General features: G+C 40.1%; 1 protein-coding gene across 1 annotated transcript in view; it reads right to left on the reverse strand.

Annotated features, from left to right (window-relative positions):
* Nucleotides 1-21393, reverse strand: part of camta1a (calmodulin binding transcription activator 1a) — a 586491-nt gene that overhangs the window by 125030 nt on the left and 440068 nt on the right. The window contains exon 6 of the mRNA XM_036591027.1: nucleotides 19431-19502. Coding sequence (XP_036446920.1) covers nucleotides 19431-19502 — 72 coding nt within the window. The remainder of the gene's footprint in view (nucleotides 1-19430; nucleotides 19503-21393) is intronic.

Raw genomic sequence — 21393 nt, forward strand, 5'->3', positions numbered from 1 at the left:
CCACCACCCAAATAGTACCTGCTCTGTGAGGGTCCATGGGGGTCCTGACCACTGAAGAACAGGGTAAAAGGGGGCTAACAAAGTATGCAGTGAAACAGATGGACTACAGTCTGTAATTGCAGAACTACAAAGTGCACCTATATAGTAAGTGGAGCTGATAAAATGGACAATGAGCGTAGAAAGAAGGAGGTGGTCATAATGTTATATATATATTGTATATATTATATATATGTATATGTCGCAACAAATCCTTGTATCTCCATTTTTGTCGTTTTTTCAGTTTTTGACATAATCTGAAAATGCCTGTTGTCCTTTGCATTGTGTTTAAATTTCATGATAATTGGATCAAAGGAACTGGCCCAGAATTACTGGAAAATCTGGTTCCATTGACTTACATTAAAAGTAAAGTATGTTTTTTTCTTTTTCTATAAAGTTCATTTTGGAGACAAGGTTTTGTTCTGACAGCAAAAACGAAATGTATGAAGGCATTTTAAACTATACGCTTCACGCAACTGATTTACTACAACCTCAAATTGCTATTTTAACATAAACAGTCCAGCTTTTGCACCTTAAGATTAATTATTACCCCTGCATGACAGAAAGGAACAGAATAAAGAACTGAACACTGACAGCGCTGAGCTAATGCTGTAACGCTCACAGCCGGCCAACCTGCTCTGTAACTGAAGCTCACTGTTAAAGTACTTCAGGAAGATCTGCTTTAACGTCACCACACTTCATATCAACACTGCTTTTGTGCTGAGATTCAAACATTTTGTTTGGCCTCGTTTGCTGTTTATCTGAAGTGCACCTTATTAAATCCATTTTTCTATTTTCTGTCTTGTTACTTTTTACTGCACAGATGCTTATTTGCATTTATGATGTTTAAAGGTGCTTTTATGAGTAAACATACACTTGTTGATGAAATGAATACTTTTTAAACAATTAGCTCAGATGCATCATTTCCACATGAATGTATCATATTATATATAACATATTAAAGTATATTATAACAGTACAACTTTTTAGTTTACTTACTTTCAGCAATAACTGTTGACATATTTTATATGGAAATGATGCACACACTTGAGTCAAGTACACTGTAAAACGTGCAGTGTTTAAATACAGACATAATTCTATTGAATAAAAATGAACTAAAAACTACACACATGCTATTTTTAATTCCCAGAGCACGTTAGGACTTTTCTGAGGGTTCTCCTCTTCTAGTTACCAAACAATGAAAAGTTTTTTTATTTCCTCAGTCTAGGATACACTGTAGAGAAGGAAGCATCTTTTGTATCAACAAACTTTGTTTACTGTTTGCTTTGCTCTTCTGGAGTTCATTCAAAGTTAAAGACTAATAAAAAAGCTGTACACCCCACATGCAGCTGAGCAGCAGACAGTGAGTAACAGCTGGGTGTAAGTCTGTAGCTGAAGCTTTATGTAAGGCCAAAGACCTGCGATGTCAAAGCTGTGAACACAGAGAGGACAGACGCACACATACACACAAACGCACCACACACACACACACACACCGTGACAGACGGAGGAGGAGCACTCCCATCTTACACATCAAACAGCTGCTCGCCTGCCCTGCCAGCATCACTCACAATCACAGCTTCACACACACAAACACCCTCTAAGCGTCTGGAACTCTGTAAAATCTCCAGCATTCAGCAGTCGGTTGGTGAGTGCACACTCCAGACACAAACACTTCACTCACTCACAGTCTGCCTAGACTCACCAACTTATTCCAGGCCTTGGATACTGTTTGACTGATCGTTAACACTCTGAGCTCAGAAATGCCAGCCAGTCAAAACAGAATTAAAAGTTTACAACCTGAGGGAAAAAGTAAACCATCAAAAAGACCCAAACATTGAATCACTGGTCATTTCCGACCTCGGTTCATTTCCGCTATGTTTCAAAACTTCACCATCTTTATCCTGTGCTTCTAATCAGGGGTGCATTTCCCAACAGTGTCATTGAACAACTACCTTACGATAGAGAGACAATCATTTTGAACACTCTCTTACCACAGTGGTTGCTCAACAATGCTTTTGGGAAATGCAGTCCAGGGCTGTATTAAGCCATTAAGGCTGTGAAAAATTAGATAAGATAAAGAATTTATACAGTACTGTACCAAAACAACAGGCATCTCAGCTCAGAAACGTAGTTATAAAAAGCAGTCTGTCTGGACAGAAAGCATTTTTTATCCCCCCAAAATGTGCAGGAACGAGATCCTAATGCACGGCTACGACTTAGTAAGGCATGGGAATGACATAATTAAGCCTTGACTTCAGCTTAATAAGGCATGATCTCGTTCCCACATCTTACTTAGTCATGGCCATGCATTAAGATCTCGTTCTTTATATATCTCTATATGTTTATAAGCCATGGTCATGCATTAGTTTTATTTATACCAGATGTCACCAGCAGAACTCTTTTTTAAATAACACTAATACAATGAGTAGTGCTTTTATGTCAGTGTGTCTGTTTATCCATTTCCAAACCTCTCCTTGAGGAAGCCCATTGTTATTTGTATGTATCACCCAATAGCTGGTTTGGCTTAATCAGTCCTTCCTTATGTTAAATCAGGTGTGCTGCTGATGAAACTGAACAAATCCATTGGACGGCTGAGAGCATCGAGGAGAAATCAGGAACCAGGCTTTGTTTTACAAATAAGCTCACCAAATATGAACTACTTAAAATACAGTTAAAAGACAGTCTTGTTACTTTTCACTGTATTTATGTGTATTAACATCTATCCTAAAGATATAAGGTGTTCTTACTAGCAAAAACACATTAACAGTTTTAAATAATGTGGAAAACATATATGTATATGTTATATAAAGAGAACGTCAGCTTTGGTGAAGTGACAAGTTTATCTGTAATGTGCTGTCATGCCTTGTCCTTGTCTTCCTCTGTTTAAGCCTTGGTTTCCTTGTTTTCCTCTGTCATGTGCTTTTGTTTACGTCTGATGTGCCTTTGTTTTCTAGTCCATGTGCTTTTGTTGTTGCGTTAGCTCCTCCCCTGTTCTGCCTTGTGTTCAGCCCACACCTGTTTCTGGTCCCTAGCTCCGCCCCGTCATTGTTCTCAGCTGTCTCTCGTCTTGAGTGTTTGTATATATGCTCCTTGTTTCATTCTTGTCTTTGCTTGGCATTGAATGTGAATGTGTGTTGTAGCTTTTAGTTGTAGCTTTGTTGTTCTGTGGTTGTTTCAGTTTCGCCTCCTTGTTGTTTGTTTTACTCGTGTTCTTGTTTCCCTGTGTATCGCTTCTGTTTCTGCCATGGACTTTAATAAAACCAACTCGCACTTGCATCCTGCTCCACATCGCCTGCTCACCCAACCTACACTTTGTTAAATGCCATCAAACACTATGACATCATAGACATGACATCTGTCATAGTAATAAGAGATAATGGTAATATGACACTGTTATATTACTGAACAATATCTGTCATGACATCTGATGACAGGATATGTCTTCTACCATGACATGTTTATGGCATGGTTATATCATTTTTATGTTGGGGAACTGAGGGCCGGAGTTCAGCACAGTTTGGTGATTTCTCCTCTCTCACACCACAGCTAAACCTGGCTATTAACAGATGAGTTGAATCAGGTGTGTTTCAGCAGGAAAATCACCAAACAGGTGCAGGAATCTGGCCCTCCGGGACTGGGGTCGCCCACCCCCAAGATTTCTTTGCGCAGCTTGAAAAATACCAAAAAGCATAAAAGCTGGCAACCCTGCATAATATAAAAAATAAAAACTTTGCATGTTAAAGATTAAAACGATTTTTCGCACCCCGCTGATGTGAGGACCTACACTCTTATAAAAGATGCTGCTTCAACGTGAATGGCTCTATTTAGAACCATTAGTTCTATGTAGAACCATTTCATGCTTAAATGGTTCTTTCCATGGTGGAATAGTCCTTCAGATTGATGGAGAATGTGTTCTGTATAGAATCTAAGAAAAGGTTTCTGCTACTGTTACAACCAAGCTTGTAACCATAGAAGAACCCATTTTCAAAAAGGTTCTATATGCAACACATTCTCCATCAAACTGAAGGACCATTTCACCATGGAAAAAGCATTTAAGCATGAAATGGTTCAATGTAAAAGACATTCTCCATCAATCTGAAGAGCCTTTTCATGATGCAAAGAACCTTTAATCATGCAAAAAGGGTTCTGTACAGAACCACTGTCTTTACTAAAGAACCCTTGAAGAACCATCCTTTTTAAGTGTGTAGCCTTTATGGTTAATCCAGTCATGGTCCTAACTGTAACCTAGCACAGGGCCAGTCCCCACATCACAAGTCAGTCTTACTGCTTCCAGCATAACTAGTGAACACTTATATGTTAGACTAAAGCTAAACTCTTCGTTACAGCAGATCTCAATGAATTGGATTCACTTAATTCAAATGTTTCTAATTTTCACATGAACAAAATACATCAACAAAACTATAGCTAAATTAAGCAAGATGAAAGATGAAATTGTGTTGGTGTAAAATACAGACGGGTGACACCTGATTAAATAAGTGTAGAAACATAACGAGTGCAGATGCTCCCAGACAGGTGTACTGCATGATACAATTAAGCAATTAACCACACTATTAACCTACTGCGCTCTGTGGTATGTATGAAAATGCTGAACAGCCCTACTTGACCTCGACTGCGGATCAAAATAGCAAGAGGAAAAGATCCATGCATATTAGAAGAGGGTTCGTTATTGGGGCGCGGATGGCAGGAGCCAAAGACTGAACTGTCTAGCGTTTCAACAGACTTCAAAGTGACATCTGTATTTAGATCTATGGGAAAGACATCAGCACATGCACTCTTTTTGATTCCCTAAAGAACAGTGTTTGGAGAAAAGATTTGTGAAGGTGAAAAAACTTCAGAAGGCTCAAAGAACCTTGTTCTATACCAGTTGAAGAGTTCTTCGTGGAAACTTCACATTATGTGGAGCTTCTTTAAACTTTAAAATGGTCCTTCAGACTCACACGTCTCTTAAAAACCACTCACTGAAAGTTTATTTAAAGAACCAAAAGTGGTTCTTCTATGGCATTTTGCAAAGTAGCCCTCTGGCACCCTTATTGAGTTGGAAATTATTGTTGAAAGTGCATCTTCAATGCTTTAGTGTGAAATTTACGGAAGAACACAAGAGCAGCTGTGTCAATGCAGGACGTGATCAGACTGTGTCAGCAAGAAAAGCTACAGGATATTATAGTAAGGCTGCAAAATAAGTGATAAGGTCAAATGATTCATCCTTCACCATATTCTCTCCAAGTGGGCGAGTGCATACGCAAGCATCGATATACTAATAATAAGGAAATCATGCACATGTTTAATCAAGTAAATTCAATACTACTCTTTTAAGCCTCTCAAATAACCTTTAAAACTGCAGGCTAATTATTCAGCTATTAATCTTACGTCTAAGTACTATAAATTATTCATCAACCACTGCAAAATTAATAATATTATATGCAGTTCCGCGAGTGAGGAAGGGGTCATATGGGAGTTTAAGTGGTTAATACCGGCCTACTGATCTGAACAATAGCACAAAGCCACAACCTGCCATCTTAACAACTCACTGCAAACATTAAAGCTGTTCATGCAAAATGATTCTGCCATCACTTGCTCCTTCTGGATCGGCTAAATCCCACACAGCCAGGCAAAAAGGCAGCACGGTCACCCGCTTTATGTCTCCCATTTCTCTAGTTAAACCAGTGTAATGGAGGTTAAGCTCATACATGATTCAGTGGGGCGAGTAAGCACTGTTAAATATACATCACTTTCAGCTGGAGCATGTCCAGGCAGGGGGGATAGGACTCCTGCATAGGCTTCGGGTGGTCCGTGGTAGGCCTGGATAAACAAATAGCTATGAATAAATAAATGGTGAGCGAAGAGCCCACCCGAATACAAAGGAAGAGTCTGTTTTAGCCTGGGGCCATTTCTGACCAGCCCAGCGGCTATGAGATAGTACAAAGAGGACGAGGAGCTGATCAAGTTCAACTGCTCATCATCAATTATCCTGAAAATAGAAATTTTCCGTTTGTTGGAAGTTATTTTCTCAAAAAAAAGGATCTTCAGAGAACCTGAATGAGTGGTTATGAAAGGTAGGTGTAGTGAGATTTCAAAGATTTGAAAGATGCAGCGTGACAGTAATACAGGCTGTAAAATGTGCTTTAATGAGGGCATAAAATTCTGATAATAGTTTAACAAGTTTTCAGCACCTCGGACAGCTCTGCACACTAAACCTCTCGCTGCCAATCCCAGGCAAGTCTGACTCTGAAAGTGGGAGCAAGAGTGAGTTATGAGTGAGAGTCAAAGAGAGAGTTCACCTCTCTGGATAATTGTGCCTGTTTGTTTTAATGAGCATGAGGACCACATGACACTACACTGTTAATATGAAACGCTCCTAAAAGGCTCTTGGCTAATTTAATGCTAAAACTACTGTACTTCCACAGTGAGGGTAACTCAACACTGTGAGACTGAAAGGATGTATAGCTGTCAAGAGCCCCTCGCTGAGAAAAGGAGACAGACAGAAAAGAAGAAAATCTGCAAATCAAACAAAGAAGCGGCTGTTGTTGTCAGAACAATGGACTTGTAATGTAGGGGCTGAGGCAGGTTGCAAGTGTGAAGTGACTTTATTAGGGGCTTTCTGATACTCATTGTCGTAGCAGGCAGGGGTCAGGTCTGACCACCCTAGAGAATTCACACTTCATTATCACTGAATGTGTTTGGGTAACTTGGATCAAGAGAAGCAGAAAATGCAACCAACTTCTAAGACTGAACTTTGGAGGTGTGGAAAAATATCCCTGTAGATTTCTTTCAAAAGAAAGCAAGTCTCCGGAAAAGAATAGAAACTGTAATAAAGATGAAGTCTGGACACACTACATACTGTAAAGTTAGTTATTATTTAGTTTTGAGGCTTCTGTGTAATTTTCTGTTAAATTTATGTTTTCTGTTTTTTTCCTTGATGCTAAAAACGAATAACTTGTACTTAGTGGCCACTTTTACTGGGAATTTAGGAAATCAAAGTTGCTTCCTGACTTCTCCACAGAATTAAATGTGGGAAAATGCATAGAAATGGCTCTGTCCAGGCTCTCCTACTTACTGCCAGAGAGATCAGTGAGAGAACTTAAAACATGCATTAGTATCACAACAAATTGCAAACTAAACAGTGCACATTTGTTGATAAGTTAAATTTTATTTATCTGTTTTTTTTTCTGGATTTTTTCTCATATTTCTCCCTAATTTAGTCATTTCCAATTCCACCCACTAGTTAAGACCCCCCATTCACACAATACCACCAGCACTAGAAGGGCGAAGGCTAGCACAGGCTTCCTCCGAGACCTGTGAAGCGCCACTGCATCTTTTCAAACTGCCGCTTACAGAAAGTCACTGGACAGCCAAACGCGCACGGAGGAAAGCGTCAACCGCCAGATCTGCTACACTATCATTGCGTTTGGGTGATGAAGGGAGAGGGGGGGCATTCAGAGATTGAGGCCAGTTGTGCTCTTTGGACTCCCGGCCATGTACGGCTGTAGCATTATTTACCTGTTTTTATTTATTTATCCATTTATTCATTTATTTAACTGCTAAATTGATTTAATTGCACGAGCCTTACAGGATGCAGCAGGTGCTTCAGGCAAGTGTACACCAGCATCTGCTGGAGGAAGCACCACTTTTACTATCAGTCAAGGAGAAAGAGAACGAGAGAACGAGAGAGAGAGAGAGAAAGAAAAAGAGAGAGAGAGAGAGAGAGAGAGAGAGAGAGAGCTCTGTAAAAGCATGATTAATCAGTGCACTCTTCGGACTTATGAGTCATTTCATTATCTGATACAGTGTGGCTCTCCTCTGCACGCACACACACACAATAGAACGGCTCCAGCGCAGGCTATTGACCCTCAGTGAGGCTTCTGCCAGCCAGCAGGACAAATGAGGTGGCATCTCAGCCCCGGCTATATTAATATCATAATTATCCCCAACTCTCTGGCCTCTGCTGCTACACCTCAGCCCTCTAATGTAGGATTTGATGGAGAAGGAGAGCGGAGGAATTACATTCGATTAGTGCTAAACAAGAGCCATGTAGTGATTGAATCAGTTAAGAGAGGCACCGGCACTGACACCGAGTGTGCGTGTATGTATGTGTGTGTGTGTGTGTATGTGTGTTCGTCTGAGTCGGGCACAAAGGCTCGACGGTAGAGGTAAACTGATAATAGGCTCTTAACATCCCGGCTCCCTCGGCGGTCATTCCCACTTCCAGGCAGTCTATTCTGTGTGAGTGAGAACTTTTTGGGTTGGGTCTGTTCGCAGCAGTGCATGCTGGGTAATAGCACTAATGCTTCCCCGAAGCCCCGGCCTGGCCCGCGCTGAAAGAGAAGGAGCTCTGCCGAGATAGGGAGGCAATACCACTGAGGCTCTCCTTGAGGAATGAGACGCTATCTGACAGAAGAGCATTTTAAAACGAGTGCAGAAGGGGAAAAAAGGAGTGGAGAGATTTTTCACAGGCCTCCTTTCTCATTACCTGCTCTCCTCCCTACGCTTATTACATAGGCGTTCCTCACCAAAGCAGATTCAGTGCAGATAAAGAGGCGGCCATGCTCTTACACTCATCTCTAGAGATGGCACTGATCCATTAGCCAGAACACACTGATAACCACCGTAGCCACACGTACAGACGTACACAAAAGTTTGGTCAGATTACTTGTTGTGTTGATTTTCTAGGTGAAAGTGAGTTCACATCACCTGGAACACTCATTTCAGTGCACAATTACTGTTCATTTGCTGAATTTAAGGCTGGCTTTATACAGTGAAACTTGCATGCAACTAGTTGCATGTTGTGAGTTACCTACGTCATAATATCTGTGCAACTTGCATGCGACACATTCCTTTACTCCACTATTTAGCCAAATTAGCAGCTCGCATTTTTCCTACACAGCATTCTTCCCGCGATATTCAGTAATTAACGAGGTGTAATTTACATATTTATCCTAATATGTTTTTCCAGCTGTTGTTTCTATATCTATATATCTGACATTCATCTATCTGTAGGGTTCTTCACTGTACACTTGCCCAATATATAAGAATGACATCTCAATTTTGATTGGCCGTTTCATAAAAAAAAACACGAATTTGATATCCATGCAACTCCTGCAGCTGAGTTTAAAGTGATTTGTAGGATGCTTTGCATTATTTAGCGTCATGTAGGTTTCAAACATCTAAAGTTACATGAATGTTTCCTTGTGTGAAGCCAGTCTAGCATATTGGGAAAAAATAAAACATGAAGTATGACCTGTGCAAAAGTAATAGCACATTTTAAATTTAGTTTTTCCCAATATGTTAAACTGTACACTACAATTTGCAGAAAAAATGTGACATTTCTTGGCTGAGTACTGTGCTAGTAGTATAATTAAGCCTCTGGGGTCCACAAACATGCCCTCGTGTCAAATGTGATGCGTCGTCATGTCAGGAACCTTTCACTCTTCCTTCAGTCAACATTGGAAACACGTGAAATGGCATGCAAAAGTTTACTGCTGCTGACGTTGCTGCAGAAGTTTTGGAAAGAAGTGACAAAAATGATTGAGCATTTTTATATGCATCATAGTATCATTTTATATGCAAGTGCCTTTAACGGCCAATTTAAGAGCATATGAAAAAATCGACTAACTAAGACCCCAGAGGGTTAAGTAGTAAGCAGTAGTAGTAGTAGTACCTATCATGCATAATGTCCCATTGGCAATATGTTGAATATGACTCTTTCCCTGTTAACCCCTTAAAAGGCCAGGGACCAGCGGAGGGGCCAAAGTTATTTTAAACACTTCTATAAACTCAGAGCATTGCATGAAGTCCCTGTAGTTACTGAATAATAAGCCTTGACGTAATGACATAATAAGCCTGGGATTTTAAATCACAGAGTAGTTAGGACGCATGCTTGTCCACTTTGGCTGTGGTAAAGTGGTAAAATGAATCAGCCTGGAGTTTTCTATCACTATATAAAAGAAACTCCATGCTGTCTTTATAGTTGGATGCACTGTAAAAGCTTCTGAATGAGCACACTCACATATTCAGTATTCAGATCACCAACAGCTTATTATTAATTTGTTTTATCAAATTAACAATAAAAAGCGAAAGTGTGAAGTATAATCCAATTAACGTGTTTGCTTGCTCAATATTGCAGTGACAAAAAATGATGTATGAATTTCTGGCTTTGCCACATCATCTGTTATTACAATAATTATGATATCAGCTTTGAGAAAGTATATTATTAAAGCAGCAGGATTGAAAGGCAGAAATAGCTGCTTTTTGGCCATGGTTTTATTGTATATGTGTCTTCTCTACTGTTCTGCTCTGTCTCTTAGGAATGTATAATATTGGAATCAGTATCAACAGATAATTATGTAAATATTATGCATAGCAGATGTCTATATTTGACTGATATTAGAAAACAGTATTTGGGGATGTATTTACTGTACTCTGGATAAGCAGAAGATTTAGAGTGATGCTGGTTTACTGCGCTGACATGTCTGCATTTTATTCACTCTGCTGTGTTTTGTAACAGTACAGAAATAAATGTTATATTTCTAACTAATCCAGTTGAATTTCTACCTTTTACAAATGTTTAGGTATCATTATTGTTATTGGCAGATATATGAAAAAATCTCTTCTCCTTTCCTCCTTCTCCTGGCTGTCTCTCTCTCTCTCTCTCTCTGTTTCTCTCTATCTCTCTCTTTCTCTCTCTCTCTTTCTATCTCTCTCTCTCTCTCTCCTCCCTTTTATGACTATTTCTCTCTCTCTCTCTCTCTCTCTCTCTCTCTCTCTCCTCCCTTTTGCCTCTCCTTCTTCTGACTCTTTCTCTCACTCCCTCTGTCTTTTCCCTTTTCTCCCCTTCTACTCCTCCTGACTCTCTCTCTCTCTCTCGCTTTCTCTCCCCCTTTCTCCACTCTTCCTCCTCCTCCTGACTCTCTCTCTCTCTCTCCTCCCTTTTGCCCCTCCTTTTTCTGACTTTTTCTCACTCTCTCTATCTTTTCCCTTTTCTCCCCTTCTACTCCTCCTGACTCTCTCTCTCTCTCTTTCTCCTCCCTTTTGCCCCTCCTTTTGCTGACTCTCTCTCTCTCTCTCTCTCCTCCCTTTTGCCCCTCCTTTTTATGACTCTTTCTCTCACGCTCTCTCTTTCCTCCCTTTTGCCCCTCCTTCTTCTGACTCTTTCTCTCACTTTCTGTCTTTTCCCTTTTTTCCCTTTCTACTCCTCCTGACTCTCTCTCTCTCTCTCACGCTCACTCTCTCGCTCTATCTCTTTCCCTTTCTCCCCTCTTCCTCCTTCTCCTGACCGTCTCTCTCCTTCTCTCCTTCTCTCTCTCTCGCTCTCTCTCCCCCTATCTCCCATTTTCCTCCTCCTCCTGACTCTCTCTCTCGCTCTGATCACAGCCACTCTTCTCTAAGCGTGCAGTAGTGTCATTATCTGAGGCTCACTGGTCTCTGCTTATTTGCCTGGACAGGCTTATGTACACTCTTGGTCAGCGGTGACCTTTGTTCTGAAGCTCACTGTCCTGCGCTTTCACAGGTGACGGCAGGCCTGGGAGACATATGCCATATGCCTGGAACAATCTGCCTCACGGCACTCAGGGACAGCACACTCGAGTCAGACAAAGCTTACTGTAACATTTAGTCGATGAGTCATTGTTGCTTAGGAAAAAATCAACATGCTTAAGTGCCTTTTACTTAAAAACAAGAGTGCTCTATAAAGATAACGTACGATACACACAGCAACTCAGACAGACTCTAATGCTCTGTGTGAAGTATCAGGGGTGAAATGGTGTTTATTGTTTTGATTGACTATAAAAGAAGAAACTACTGCTGCACAGACAGAGCTGAGAATAATGGTAGTGATGAGACGGGGTGAAGTCAGAGGAAACCACAGGAAGCAATAAAGGTTTGATTACTAACAGTAGACAAATTAATCAATACATTAATTATTTATTAAATTATACAGTCATGTGCGAAAGTTTGGCCACCCCTGTTCAACAGGTTTTTTTGATTTTCTAAGTGAAAATAAGCCACACACCCTCCACAGAGAACTTCTGCATCTGCAGCATAATTACTGTGTAAGGAAATAATGAAGCTTTGTATATTTTGTTTTATTTTTTTTCCAATATGCCAGATAAGAGGGAGGAAAAATAAGAGGGAGAAAAATAAGAGGAAAATATGCCAGATGGGACTGTTTGATAGAGGAGTGACTGTTAGGGGGGAACTTGAGTAAAGAAAACAAATTCAGCTTTTTTATCTAACTGATATACAGACCTAGAAAAGGTAGCCGGGAGGACTTTTGACTCGAAGTTTGAGTTGGGTGAGCTCTTGTGTCTTCAAGTTGAGTCAACTCAACAAAAGCCATGTAATCAGTGACATGTTGAGCAGACCTCTCATTTTTTACAGTGAGTCTGATTTGAGGAAGAAGCACAAGAGCCTTATAAAAACCTGAGCTCAGCTGGATGAGAGGGAGAGGACCACACAGGCAAGGAAAGGAGTTTGACTTGAGTTCAGGCGCTGCTCAAAAGCAGTGTTAGTGCTTGTGTTTCAAGTCAAAAGTAAAATAAATGGTCAACCTGCAGTGTCCCTTTTTTTCTAGACCAGCACAGACACTTCTAAGGGTTAGTCAGTACAGTCCAGGGTTGGGGAACTGAGTGCCGGAGTCCATTAGAGTTTGCTGACCCTGCTCAAACACACCAATTAAACCTGGCAATTAACTGATGAGTTGAATCAGGTGGAGCAGGTGGGGTTCCCCCCTGAGTGGGAAACTCAGGTCCTGGAGCGCCAGATTCCTGCACCAAAATGTATTTCCCAAAGTTGATTAGACCCCAAAAACTGTGCGCCCACTGTTAAAAAAAATAAAAATAATAGACTTCGAAAATAAAGTCGTAATATTTCAATAATAAAGTCAAAAAGTTACAGAGTAAGAATAAACTTGTGATATTTCGAGGATACAGTGGGCTAATTATAGGGAGCACCGAGTGCACCAGAGCTCCACTCGCTCTTTCAGGATCGATCATTTTGATTATCGTTCTCATTGTCTCCTGTGAAAATACGTGCCCTCTTTGAATGGCACGGAAGTGTAACCCCCGATAGCCATGTAGACGACCACTGCCTGCGAGTTCTTCTTTCGACAAAACAGACGGTTTCCTCTGAGTCTGTCTGGTTCTTTATTCTAAATAAACAGTTTCTTGCACAGCCGTTTCAGCCGTTTCTTACACTAATAATAATCTGGTGCTGATCTGCCAGGAGAGACAGGCAGACAGTGGCTCTAAAATGCCATTGTACTCATAAAAATTAATATAACATGTAGTTTGATTGAGTGTTCAAACATTTATTGTACATGACTCTATATTAAATGAATTATGCAATAAATAATCGGTATAATGCACTATGATGTTAAAATGCCATATAACTCTATTTTTACAACATTTAAAAATGCCAGCCGCACTTTACTTGATGTAAACATTTCATGATGAATGGAATGATTAATATATGTAAATAAAAAATGTAAATACATTAAACTGCATTAACATTAAGAACATTTTTTCTCTCTCCTATAAAGCTATTATGTCAGAGATCCGAATTTTGTTATGAAAGCAATGATATGATACATGTAGTTATTCTGACAGACAGCAATTCCCCACAGGAAGCACAGAGGGCGATATGGGCTCTATTGTTTCATGGCACCATAAAAAGAAATCCTTGCATAGACAGAACTTTGAATCATGGTGGTGCTGTTATGGTGCAAAATGAGAGGAAACATAATGAGGCTTGATTAGCTGATTAACTGAATAAAAGTCAGTAAATAAGTTCATTACAGAAATGATATTTAACTGCGACTAAGGCATCATTCAGAATACCCAACAGAACTAAAGTGTTGTGTATTCTTACTCGCAATGCCGCAATATTCTGAGTAGAATTTAGGAAATGTGGCCATTCAGGCAATAAGAACCGTGCAGGATTTGAGTTATTCCTCTGCAGCAAACCAGTCACTTGGCTGTGTTAGGCAGTAAATACTACTGCTTTTCACTTCCCCACCATATGGGGACTTCCTAATCAAAGCTAGTGTAGAAAGTCATTGTTGTTTACCACAAAGGAGCAAGTTGTGCTTCAGTGAACTACATAACTGTAGGAAGCAGAGAGAGAAAACTCTCCCAAACTGAGCTGGAAGCCACCAAAACTTTGAATCGAGTGAGAAAACACAAACCAGCACAAGAGTTATGCAAAGTATGGCCAGAATGCCTGATGAGGTGGGTTATTTCCTCAGCTCTGGAGATGTGTGTTTGTATGTGTGTACAGTCAAAAATAGACGTCTGTAAATTATAGAGAAAACCTTATCATGCCTAACATCCTGGAATGTGTTCAGAGACTTTGGCTTTGTTCCATTAAACTCATTAAAATCAGCCGCCACAGTTGTTGTTCTATCGCTATATAAAGAGGCACTGTGCTGCCTTTATTCTTGGATAAACTGCACATATGTATAAATTCAGATCACTGTGGAAATGCTTATTATTGATTTTTTTAACCCTCAGAATTTGCAGGCAAAACTGTAGATAACTTCTAGCCTTCATAACTTCAGAACGGCTTAAGCTACATACATGATATACCTATCAGACCATTCAGTGGACCCAAACTAGCTAGCATGACATCACCAAGCTGTGACATCAGCATCAGTGAGTATTCGGGTTGGAAAATCACCCAAAATCCTCATATTATTTATCTGCTTTTTGGCCTTTATATTGCAACAAAGGGTTAAAACAGCGAAATGATTTGCATATTAGATCACTCATCAGCCTCTGCCCTCACCATCCAGAGTGATTTAATCCACCTGTGACCATCCATCAGCCAGCAATCCAGCTCCAAAATCACCCAGACTCCACTCGCTACTGTTATATTATATCTCTGTTTTTAGCCTTCATATTCCAACAAAGGGTTAAAACAGCGACATGATTCACACATCAGATCACTCAGCAGACTCTGCCCTCACCATCCAGAGTGATTTCATCCACCTGTGACCATCCATCAGCCAGAAATCCAGCTCCAAAATCACCCATAACCCACGCACTACTGTTATATTACATCTCTGCTTTTAGCCTTCATAATATAAACAAAGGGTTAAAAAGACCAACATGATTCACACATCAGATCACTCAGAGGAACCTGCCATCACTAGCCAGAGTGAGAGAAACAAGCTCTGACATTCCACAACCCAGAAATACAGCACAAACACACAGCCGGATCACTGTAAGACCTGCTATTAGACCTCTGCTTTAGCCTTCATAGGGCAACAAAAGGGTTAAATCAGAGTAACAATAAAAGATGGTTGAAGTGTGAAGTGTATTTAGCTCAGGTGTCAGGAGCACTGCTAAAAATGAGAGGTGAGCTCAACTCAAAATGATATAGTAACGGATTTCATGGCTTTTCTTGAGTCGACCCAACTTAAGGACGTAAGAGTTCATACAACTCAGACTTCTTAGCTGAGCAAGAAGTTCCTTAATTTTTTAGTTCTGCATCTCAGTTAGGTAAATAAAATTAACTTGGTTTTATACTCAACTTCCCCACTAGCCAGGACTCTTTCCATCACCCAATGCTGCTAGAAATTCTTCCTCTGAGGTACACACCTGTGGATGGCTATAGCATCACTGGGGCTCAAACTCACAACCTTCTGTTAGGGTGACGGCTTAGTCGACTGCACCATTCAGCAACACATGAAGCATCTCAGATTTTGTGTCTACAAATGTTTCACACACTGGAGAAAATATTTGTTGTTTTAACTTTAAAGCATGGTACAGTGTCATGTGGTCTAATAATTCATCCCAACATCAGGAGGTTGCAGGTTTGAATCCCAGCAATACCATAGCTGTCCATATCCTGAAGCCCAAGAGGAAAATATGCCAGATGGGACTGTTTGATAGAGGAGTGACTGTTAGGGGGGAACTTGAGTAAAGAAAACAAATTAAGCTTTTTTATCTAACTGATATACAGACCTAGAAAAGGTAGCCAGGAAGACTTTTGACTCAAAGTTTGAGTTGGGTGAGCTCTCGTGTCTTCAAGTTGAGTCAACTCAACAAAAGCCATGTAATCAGTGACATGTTGAGCAGATCTCTCATTTTTTACAGTGAGTCTGATTTGAGGAAGAAGCACAAGAGCCTTATAAAAACCTGAGCTCAGCTGGATGAGAGGGAGAGGACCACACAGGCAAGGAAAGGAGTTTGACTTGAGTTCAGGCGCTGCTCAAAAGCAGTGTTAGTGCTTGTGTTTCAAGTCAAAAGTAAAATAAATGGTCAACCTGCAGTGTCCCTTTTTTTCTAGACCAGCACAGACACTTCTAAGGGTTAGTCAGTACAGTCCAGGGTTGGGGAACTGAGTGCCGGAGTCCATTAGAGTTTGCTGACCCTGCTCAAACACACCAATTAAACCTGGCAATTAACTGATGAGTTGAATCAGGTGGAGCAGGTGGGGTTCCCCCCTGAGTGGGAAACTCAGGTCCTGGAGAGCCAGATTCCTGCACCAAAATGTGTTTCCCAAAGTTGATTAGACCCCAAAAACTGTGTGGACGTTTTTCACACACAGTTGGTTTTTTAGGGAACCAAAAGTGGTTCTTCTGTGGCATCATTTCAAAGAAACCCTGCTCAGCACCTTTATTCGTAACCTCTGTCCACGGGTGCCTTAGTGGCCATTCCTGTGGCTAAATGGACATTGGCCCAAACATTTGGTGACACTTTATTTTGGGTGGTCATTTTTGACAAAACAAACACTCAATGGACTCTCAGTAACATGTCAAAAGCATATGAAGGTTAGGATTAGGTCCAGGGTGAGGGTTAGGATTCGTTTTTGGGTTGAGGTTAAGGTTAGAATAAGGATTAGGGCCAGGGTTAGGGTTAGATTTTGGGTTGAGGTTAAGGTCAGGGTTAGGGTCAGGGTGAGGGTTAGGTTTTGGGTAAGGTTGAGTAAGGTTAGGTTTTGCGTAATGGAAGTAACGTATTAACAATACATCTACTTAATGTAAGTAATGCATCAACAGAACATCTACAAGATATTTACTTTGATGTATTCAGATGGTTCACTACTGATACTTCACTGATATGTTGTTGATGTGTTACTGATAATCTGTTAAGAGTTTATTAATCATCTACAAAGGACCACTGCAAATAGTGTTACCAAAAATTTTATTAACATTATGACATTATCTTTAACTCTGTTATCAGATTAACTAGGACACTCTTGGTTGTCTGTGTGTGAAATGTTGTGACTCTGTGTTGAGCTGCTAGTGAGCAATGAGGGGTGAGAACCCACTGCTTTGAGAACAATACATACCTCTCCACAAGGACGGCCATGCTGAGACTAAATAAACAGCACAAATGCGGCTTTCTTCATATCAAAACATTGTGTACAACCTCCACAACAAAAACATAATTTAAACCCAATTAAAAACTCTTCTGACTTGCTTGCTCACCTACAAAGACGAAAACCCAGAAGGTTTTGTAAACAGTGCACAATTGCATTAAAATATTCCATCACAGTTCAGCTGAGGACCTTATAAACAGGTGAAAATTGCATTGTCTTCTGTGAGAAGGGGTTAAGAGTGTATGTTTATGTGTGTGTGTGTGTGTGTGTGTGTGTGTGAACCTGCCTCCCTCTCTGCAGTGTCAGGCTAAGCTTTGATCAGGCGGTTAATCTCCATTAGTTTATTCATTAGACTTGAAGAACTGCTGTAGCGCTCACACTGACATGTGAGGGCGAAAAACGCAATGACTTCAGAAAAAAAACAGCAAAAGATAACAAAGACTCTCCATAACAGGTGTCATATATAAATAGATCAAAGGGCGGAACACTGGAGCACCCCCCCACATTCACCCCTCTACCTTCAAGAACACCCCTCCACCCCCTTTCGCCTCTATAAAGCATGAGACTCCAGAAAGGATGGCATGCAGAAAAAGCAGAACAAGAGAGAGGCTGATCAAAGACCTAGATAAACTCGGGGAGATAAACTAGGGACTCAGAGAACTATACATAACTGCAGGCTTTCACTATAGAACTATATGCAAGAGCAGAGAACTGGGTCTTCTGTCTGTATGTGGAACAGCTCCAACGGTTACGTAAAGACATACGTTCTGCAGCGCCGCTACAGCAAATGTGTGAAGTGCGATGCATGGTGCACAAAATACAAGAATCACTGCAGGAAAGGTTACAGAGGGCTGGAGTGACAGACTGCCACTAAGAACTAAGAACTAAGAAAACTTTCTCTGCTGCTCAGAAAGAAACAAGCAGAGACTCAGCACATTAACAGTCAAATAGTAGCGAATCATCTGTTATGACATAAACAACTGATTTTAACTTTAGTGATATTTACATATTACAGAAACACAGTATATGGCAGCGCTGGATGTTGCAGATTGTGAATATAGAAAAATAATGAAAAACGTAATAAATAATATGCCCTTCTTTCTTTCAATGCTATGTAATGTTCCCTTTAGTGTAGGAATGGCTCCCAACCTCCCCCCCTTTATCCCAAACATAGTCAATCAGCCAAGGCATGTTTGGTGTCTGAAGTTTGCTTCTTTAGTCCACTGCAGCTAAGAATTAATGTACATTGGTACATCAAATACAGTACTGCCTACAGCCCATGTGTCCAAACATGGCTGGCCCGCCGGCCAAGTCAGGCCCATGACACAAACCTATATGGCCCGCAAAATTATTTTAATTTTCTATTCCGTTTCTATTACAGTCAAAATGTGCAAATCAAGTCCAGACCTCAGTATCACTGAGTGTGTTTGGGATTAGTTGGACTGTGAAAAGCAGCCAAAGCAACCAAGTTCTAAGACTGAACTTTGGAGGTGTGAAAAAATATCCTTTATTACTGAAGGAATAAATACTGAAAAAATAGATATTGTATTTAGTTGTTGAGACTTCTGTGTAATTTTCTGTTTAACATATGTTTACTGCATTTTTTCCCTGACACTGAAAAATGAAAAACTTGTATTTAATGGCTGTTTTAACCAAAAATAAACAGAAGGGTGCTTTCTGAGCTTGGAACAGTATTGTATGTCACCCGAAATCCTTCTTGGGTGACTTCTATTACATTAGCCTGAAGCTGCAGGGCAAAACTAAAGAAGCATACTTTAGATACCATTCCTTCAAGAAGACAAATCCAAACAAGCTCTTTTAGATTTATAACATATCCTTTAGCAATAAGCAGCAGTGATTAAGAAGAGTTCATTAATGTTATTAGGGTAATCTTAAACGTCTCGTGTGATAAATTTGTCATGCCATAACATATTTAGAAAAATAATGAAATTGAATTTTAGCAATAGCGCACAACACTAACACACAGACCCATGGCAGACATACCCACACACCCGCACCTACACAGAAAACAGCATAAGAAGTGAAATGTTTACCTGCAGCAGCCAGTAGCACCTGCGGTGGAAGGTGGGGATGATGGAGGAGTGCACATAACAGCCATAGAGACACTGCAGAGAGAGACATCACAGAGAAAGAGAGACAAACACGCAGTTAGTACAGCACACAGTGTCTCACTCATCACCCAATCCTACTCAGTTCCCCCCACACGAGCATCTGAGCTGTAAACCGCAAAACAACACCGCTAAGGTCAGCGAGGTTATTTCAAGGTCATGATCACCACCATGCAGGTGTTGGTTCTCTGTCTGTCTCCCAGGCTGCAGTCAAGAGCCGAATGAGCATTAGTTGTTATCAGTTATTATTACTTACACAGCTATTACATTGTTATTAATTGTAAGTTTGTTATGCAATAATTTACATTTACATTTAATTTTACACTTTTACACTTCTGACTTTGTTTCAGCATCAAGAAAGGATAAAAATGCAAAGGATGCTTTTTCTTTGCACAAAACAAAACTGTACAAACAAGTATAACTTCTTATTAAGAATGTCAAACAAAGAAACAATTAATTAAGATAATAATTAATCACAATCTTTTTTTATGCTCAAGTTTAAAGAGATTTTACCTTTTACACAGCAGCATATTTGGCTATAGCTATATTAGTGGACAAAATAAGCTTCTTCAGAATGTGTTTATTGCTTTCAGTGGCCTGTTTACGCTTGGCATTGATATTTGTCTTGAGCGATCTCTTCATAAGTGGACAATAAGATTATGCCCGGTGTTTTCTTGAGTCTTGTATGTATCTCCAGTGACCAGATAGAGGTCCTTGCTCATGTACATATAAGAGCATTCCATGTCTTGCTAACACAACATGCAAACGAACAATAAATCTCTGCTGGGATTTTGCAGCTGATTAAGGTGGTCCTCTGAACCTGTCAAGGGTGCATCAGGGTGCTTTAGCATTTAGGGTACAAGCGGTATTAGGTCATATGCATCCCTGACCATAGACCCCTTTATCTAGTGCTGTCTATTTATGATTGAATCACCCACAAAAAATTAAACAAGGAAAAAAAGTATAAAATAAATAGATAAAATAATAGTAATAAAATTGATAAACAATTAATTAAGGCTAATAAAAAATATACAATTAAAATATATTAAAATTAATATTAAAAAAGCACCATGTTTTGCCTGTAAATGATACTTAAGACTCGATGTGCTTCAGTGATAAACAAATTCAAAGTATTGCAGTACCTGGGAACATTTCTGGTTTTATCAAGCGAGAAACTTTCCATTTGAAAGCATACAGTGTGGGAGCTGTTGAAGTGGAACTATGCATAGTTTGAAAGGTCAAAGGAAAATGCATTAATGTTAAACAAATCAGTAGCATTAATCATTTATCACATTAATAACATGTTAACTCTGACACCACTACTTCTTACCAAATTCAAATTAGAATAAAACGCCTCTTTTATTTGTCTTTACAAACACAAACATAGTATTGATTGCAACTTTAGAATCTGCACATCTGACAGAATCTCTCTGCTTCTTTCAATGAGCTACGATTGAGAATGACTTCAAATCACATAACAACATGCTTGTGTTCTCCCCTATAACAGAACTATAACATCTAAGGGTTATTAAAAAATGATGAGGCAGTTTCCAGGGCCTGACCTGCACACAGAGCAGCCCTACAGACCTGCTGATCATGAATACATCTAAGTGCCCTTGGAGACACGAGCACTTCAGTGGGCTGGTCTGGTGTGTAGGACCGGTTGAGGATGCAGGGAGGTGTGTCTGCTGCTCGGTTTGTAAATAGTCATGGCTGTTTAAGCAGCAGGCAGGATACAGAAAACATGTATGTGGATCAGGGCTGTTATTGGCTGTGGCCATTTTGCCTTTGTTCCAAACGCTGTTTGTAAGCGCTTAAGCCTCAGAGCTTCGGCCTTTAGGGATAAATCACATCTCCAATTCTATGGTTACAGCCCTCTACAATGCAC

The sequence above is a fragment of the Colossoma macropomum genome, unplaced genomic scaffold (genome assembly GCF_904425465.1).
Source record: "Colossoma macropomum unplaced genomic scaffold, Colossoma_macropomum, whole genome shotgun sequence".
Taxonomy (NCBI): Eukaryota; Metazoa; Chordata; class Actinopteri; order Characiformes; family Serrasalmidae; genus Colossoma; species Colossoma macropomum.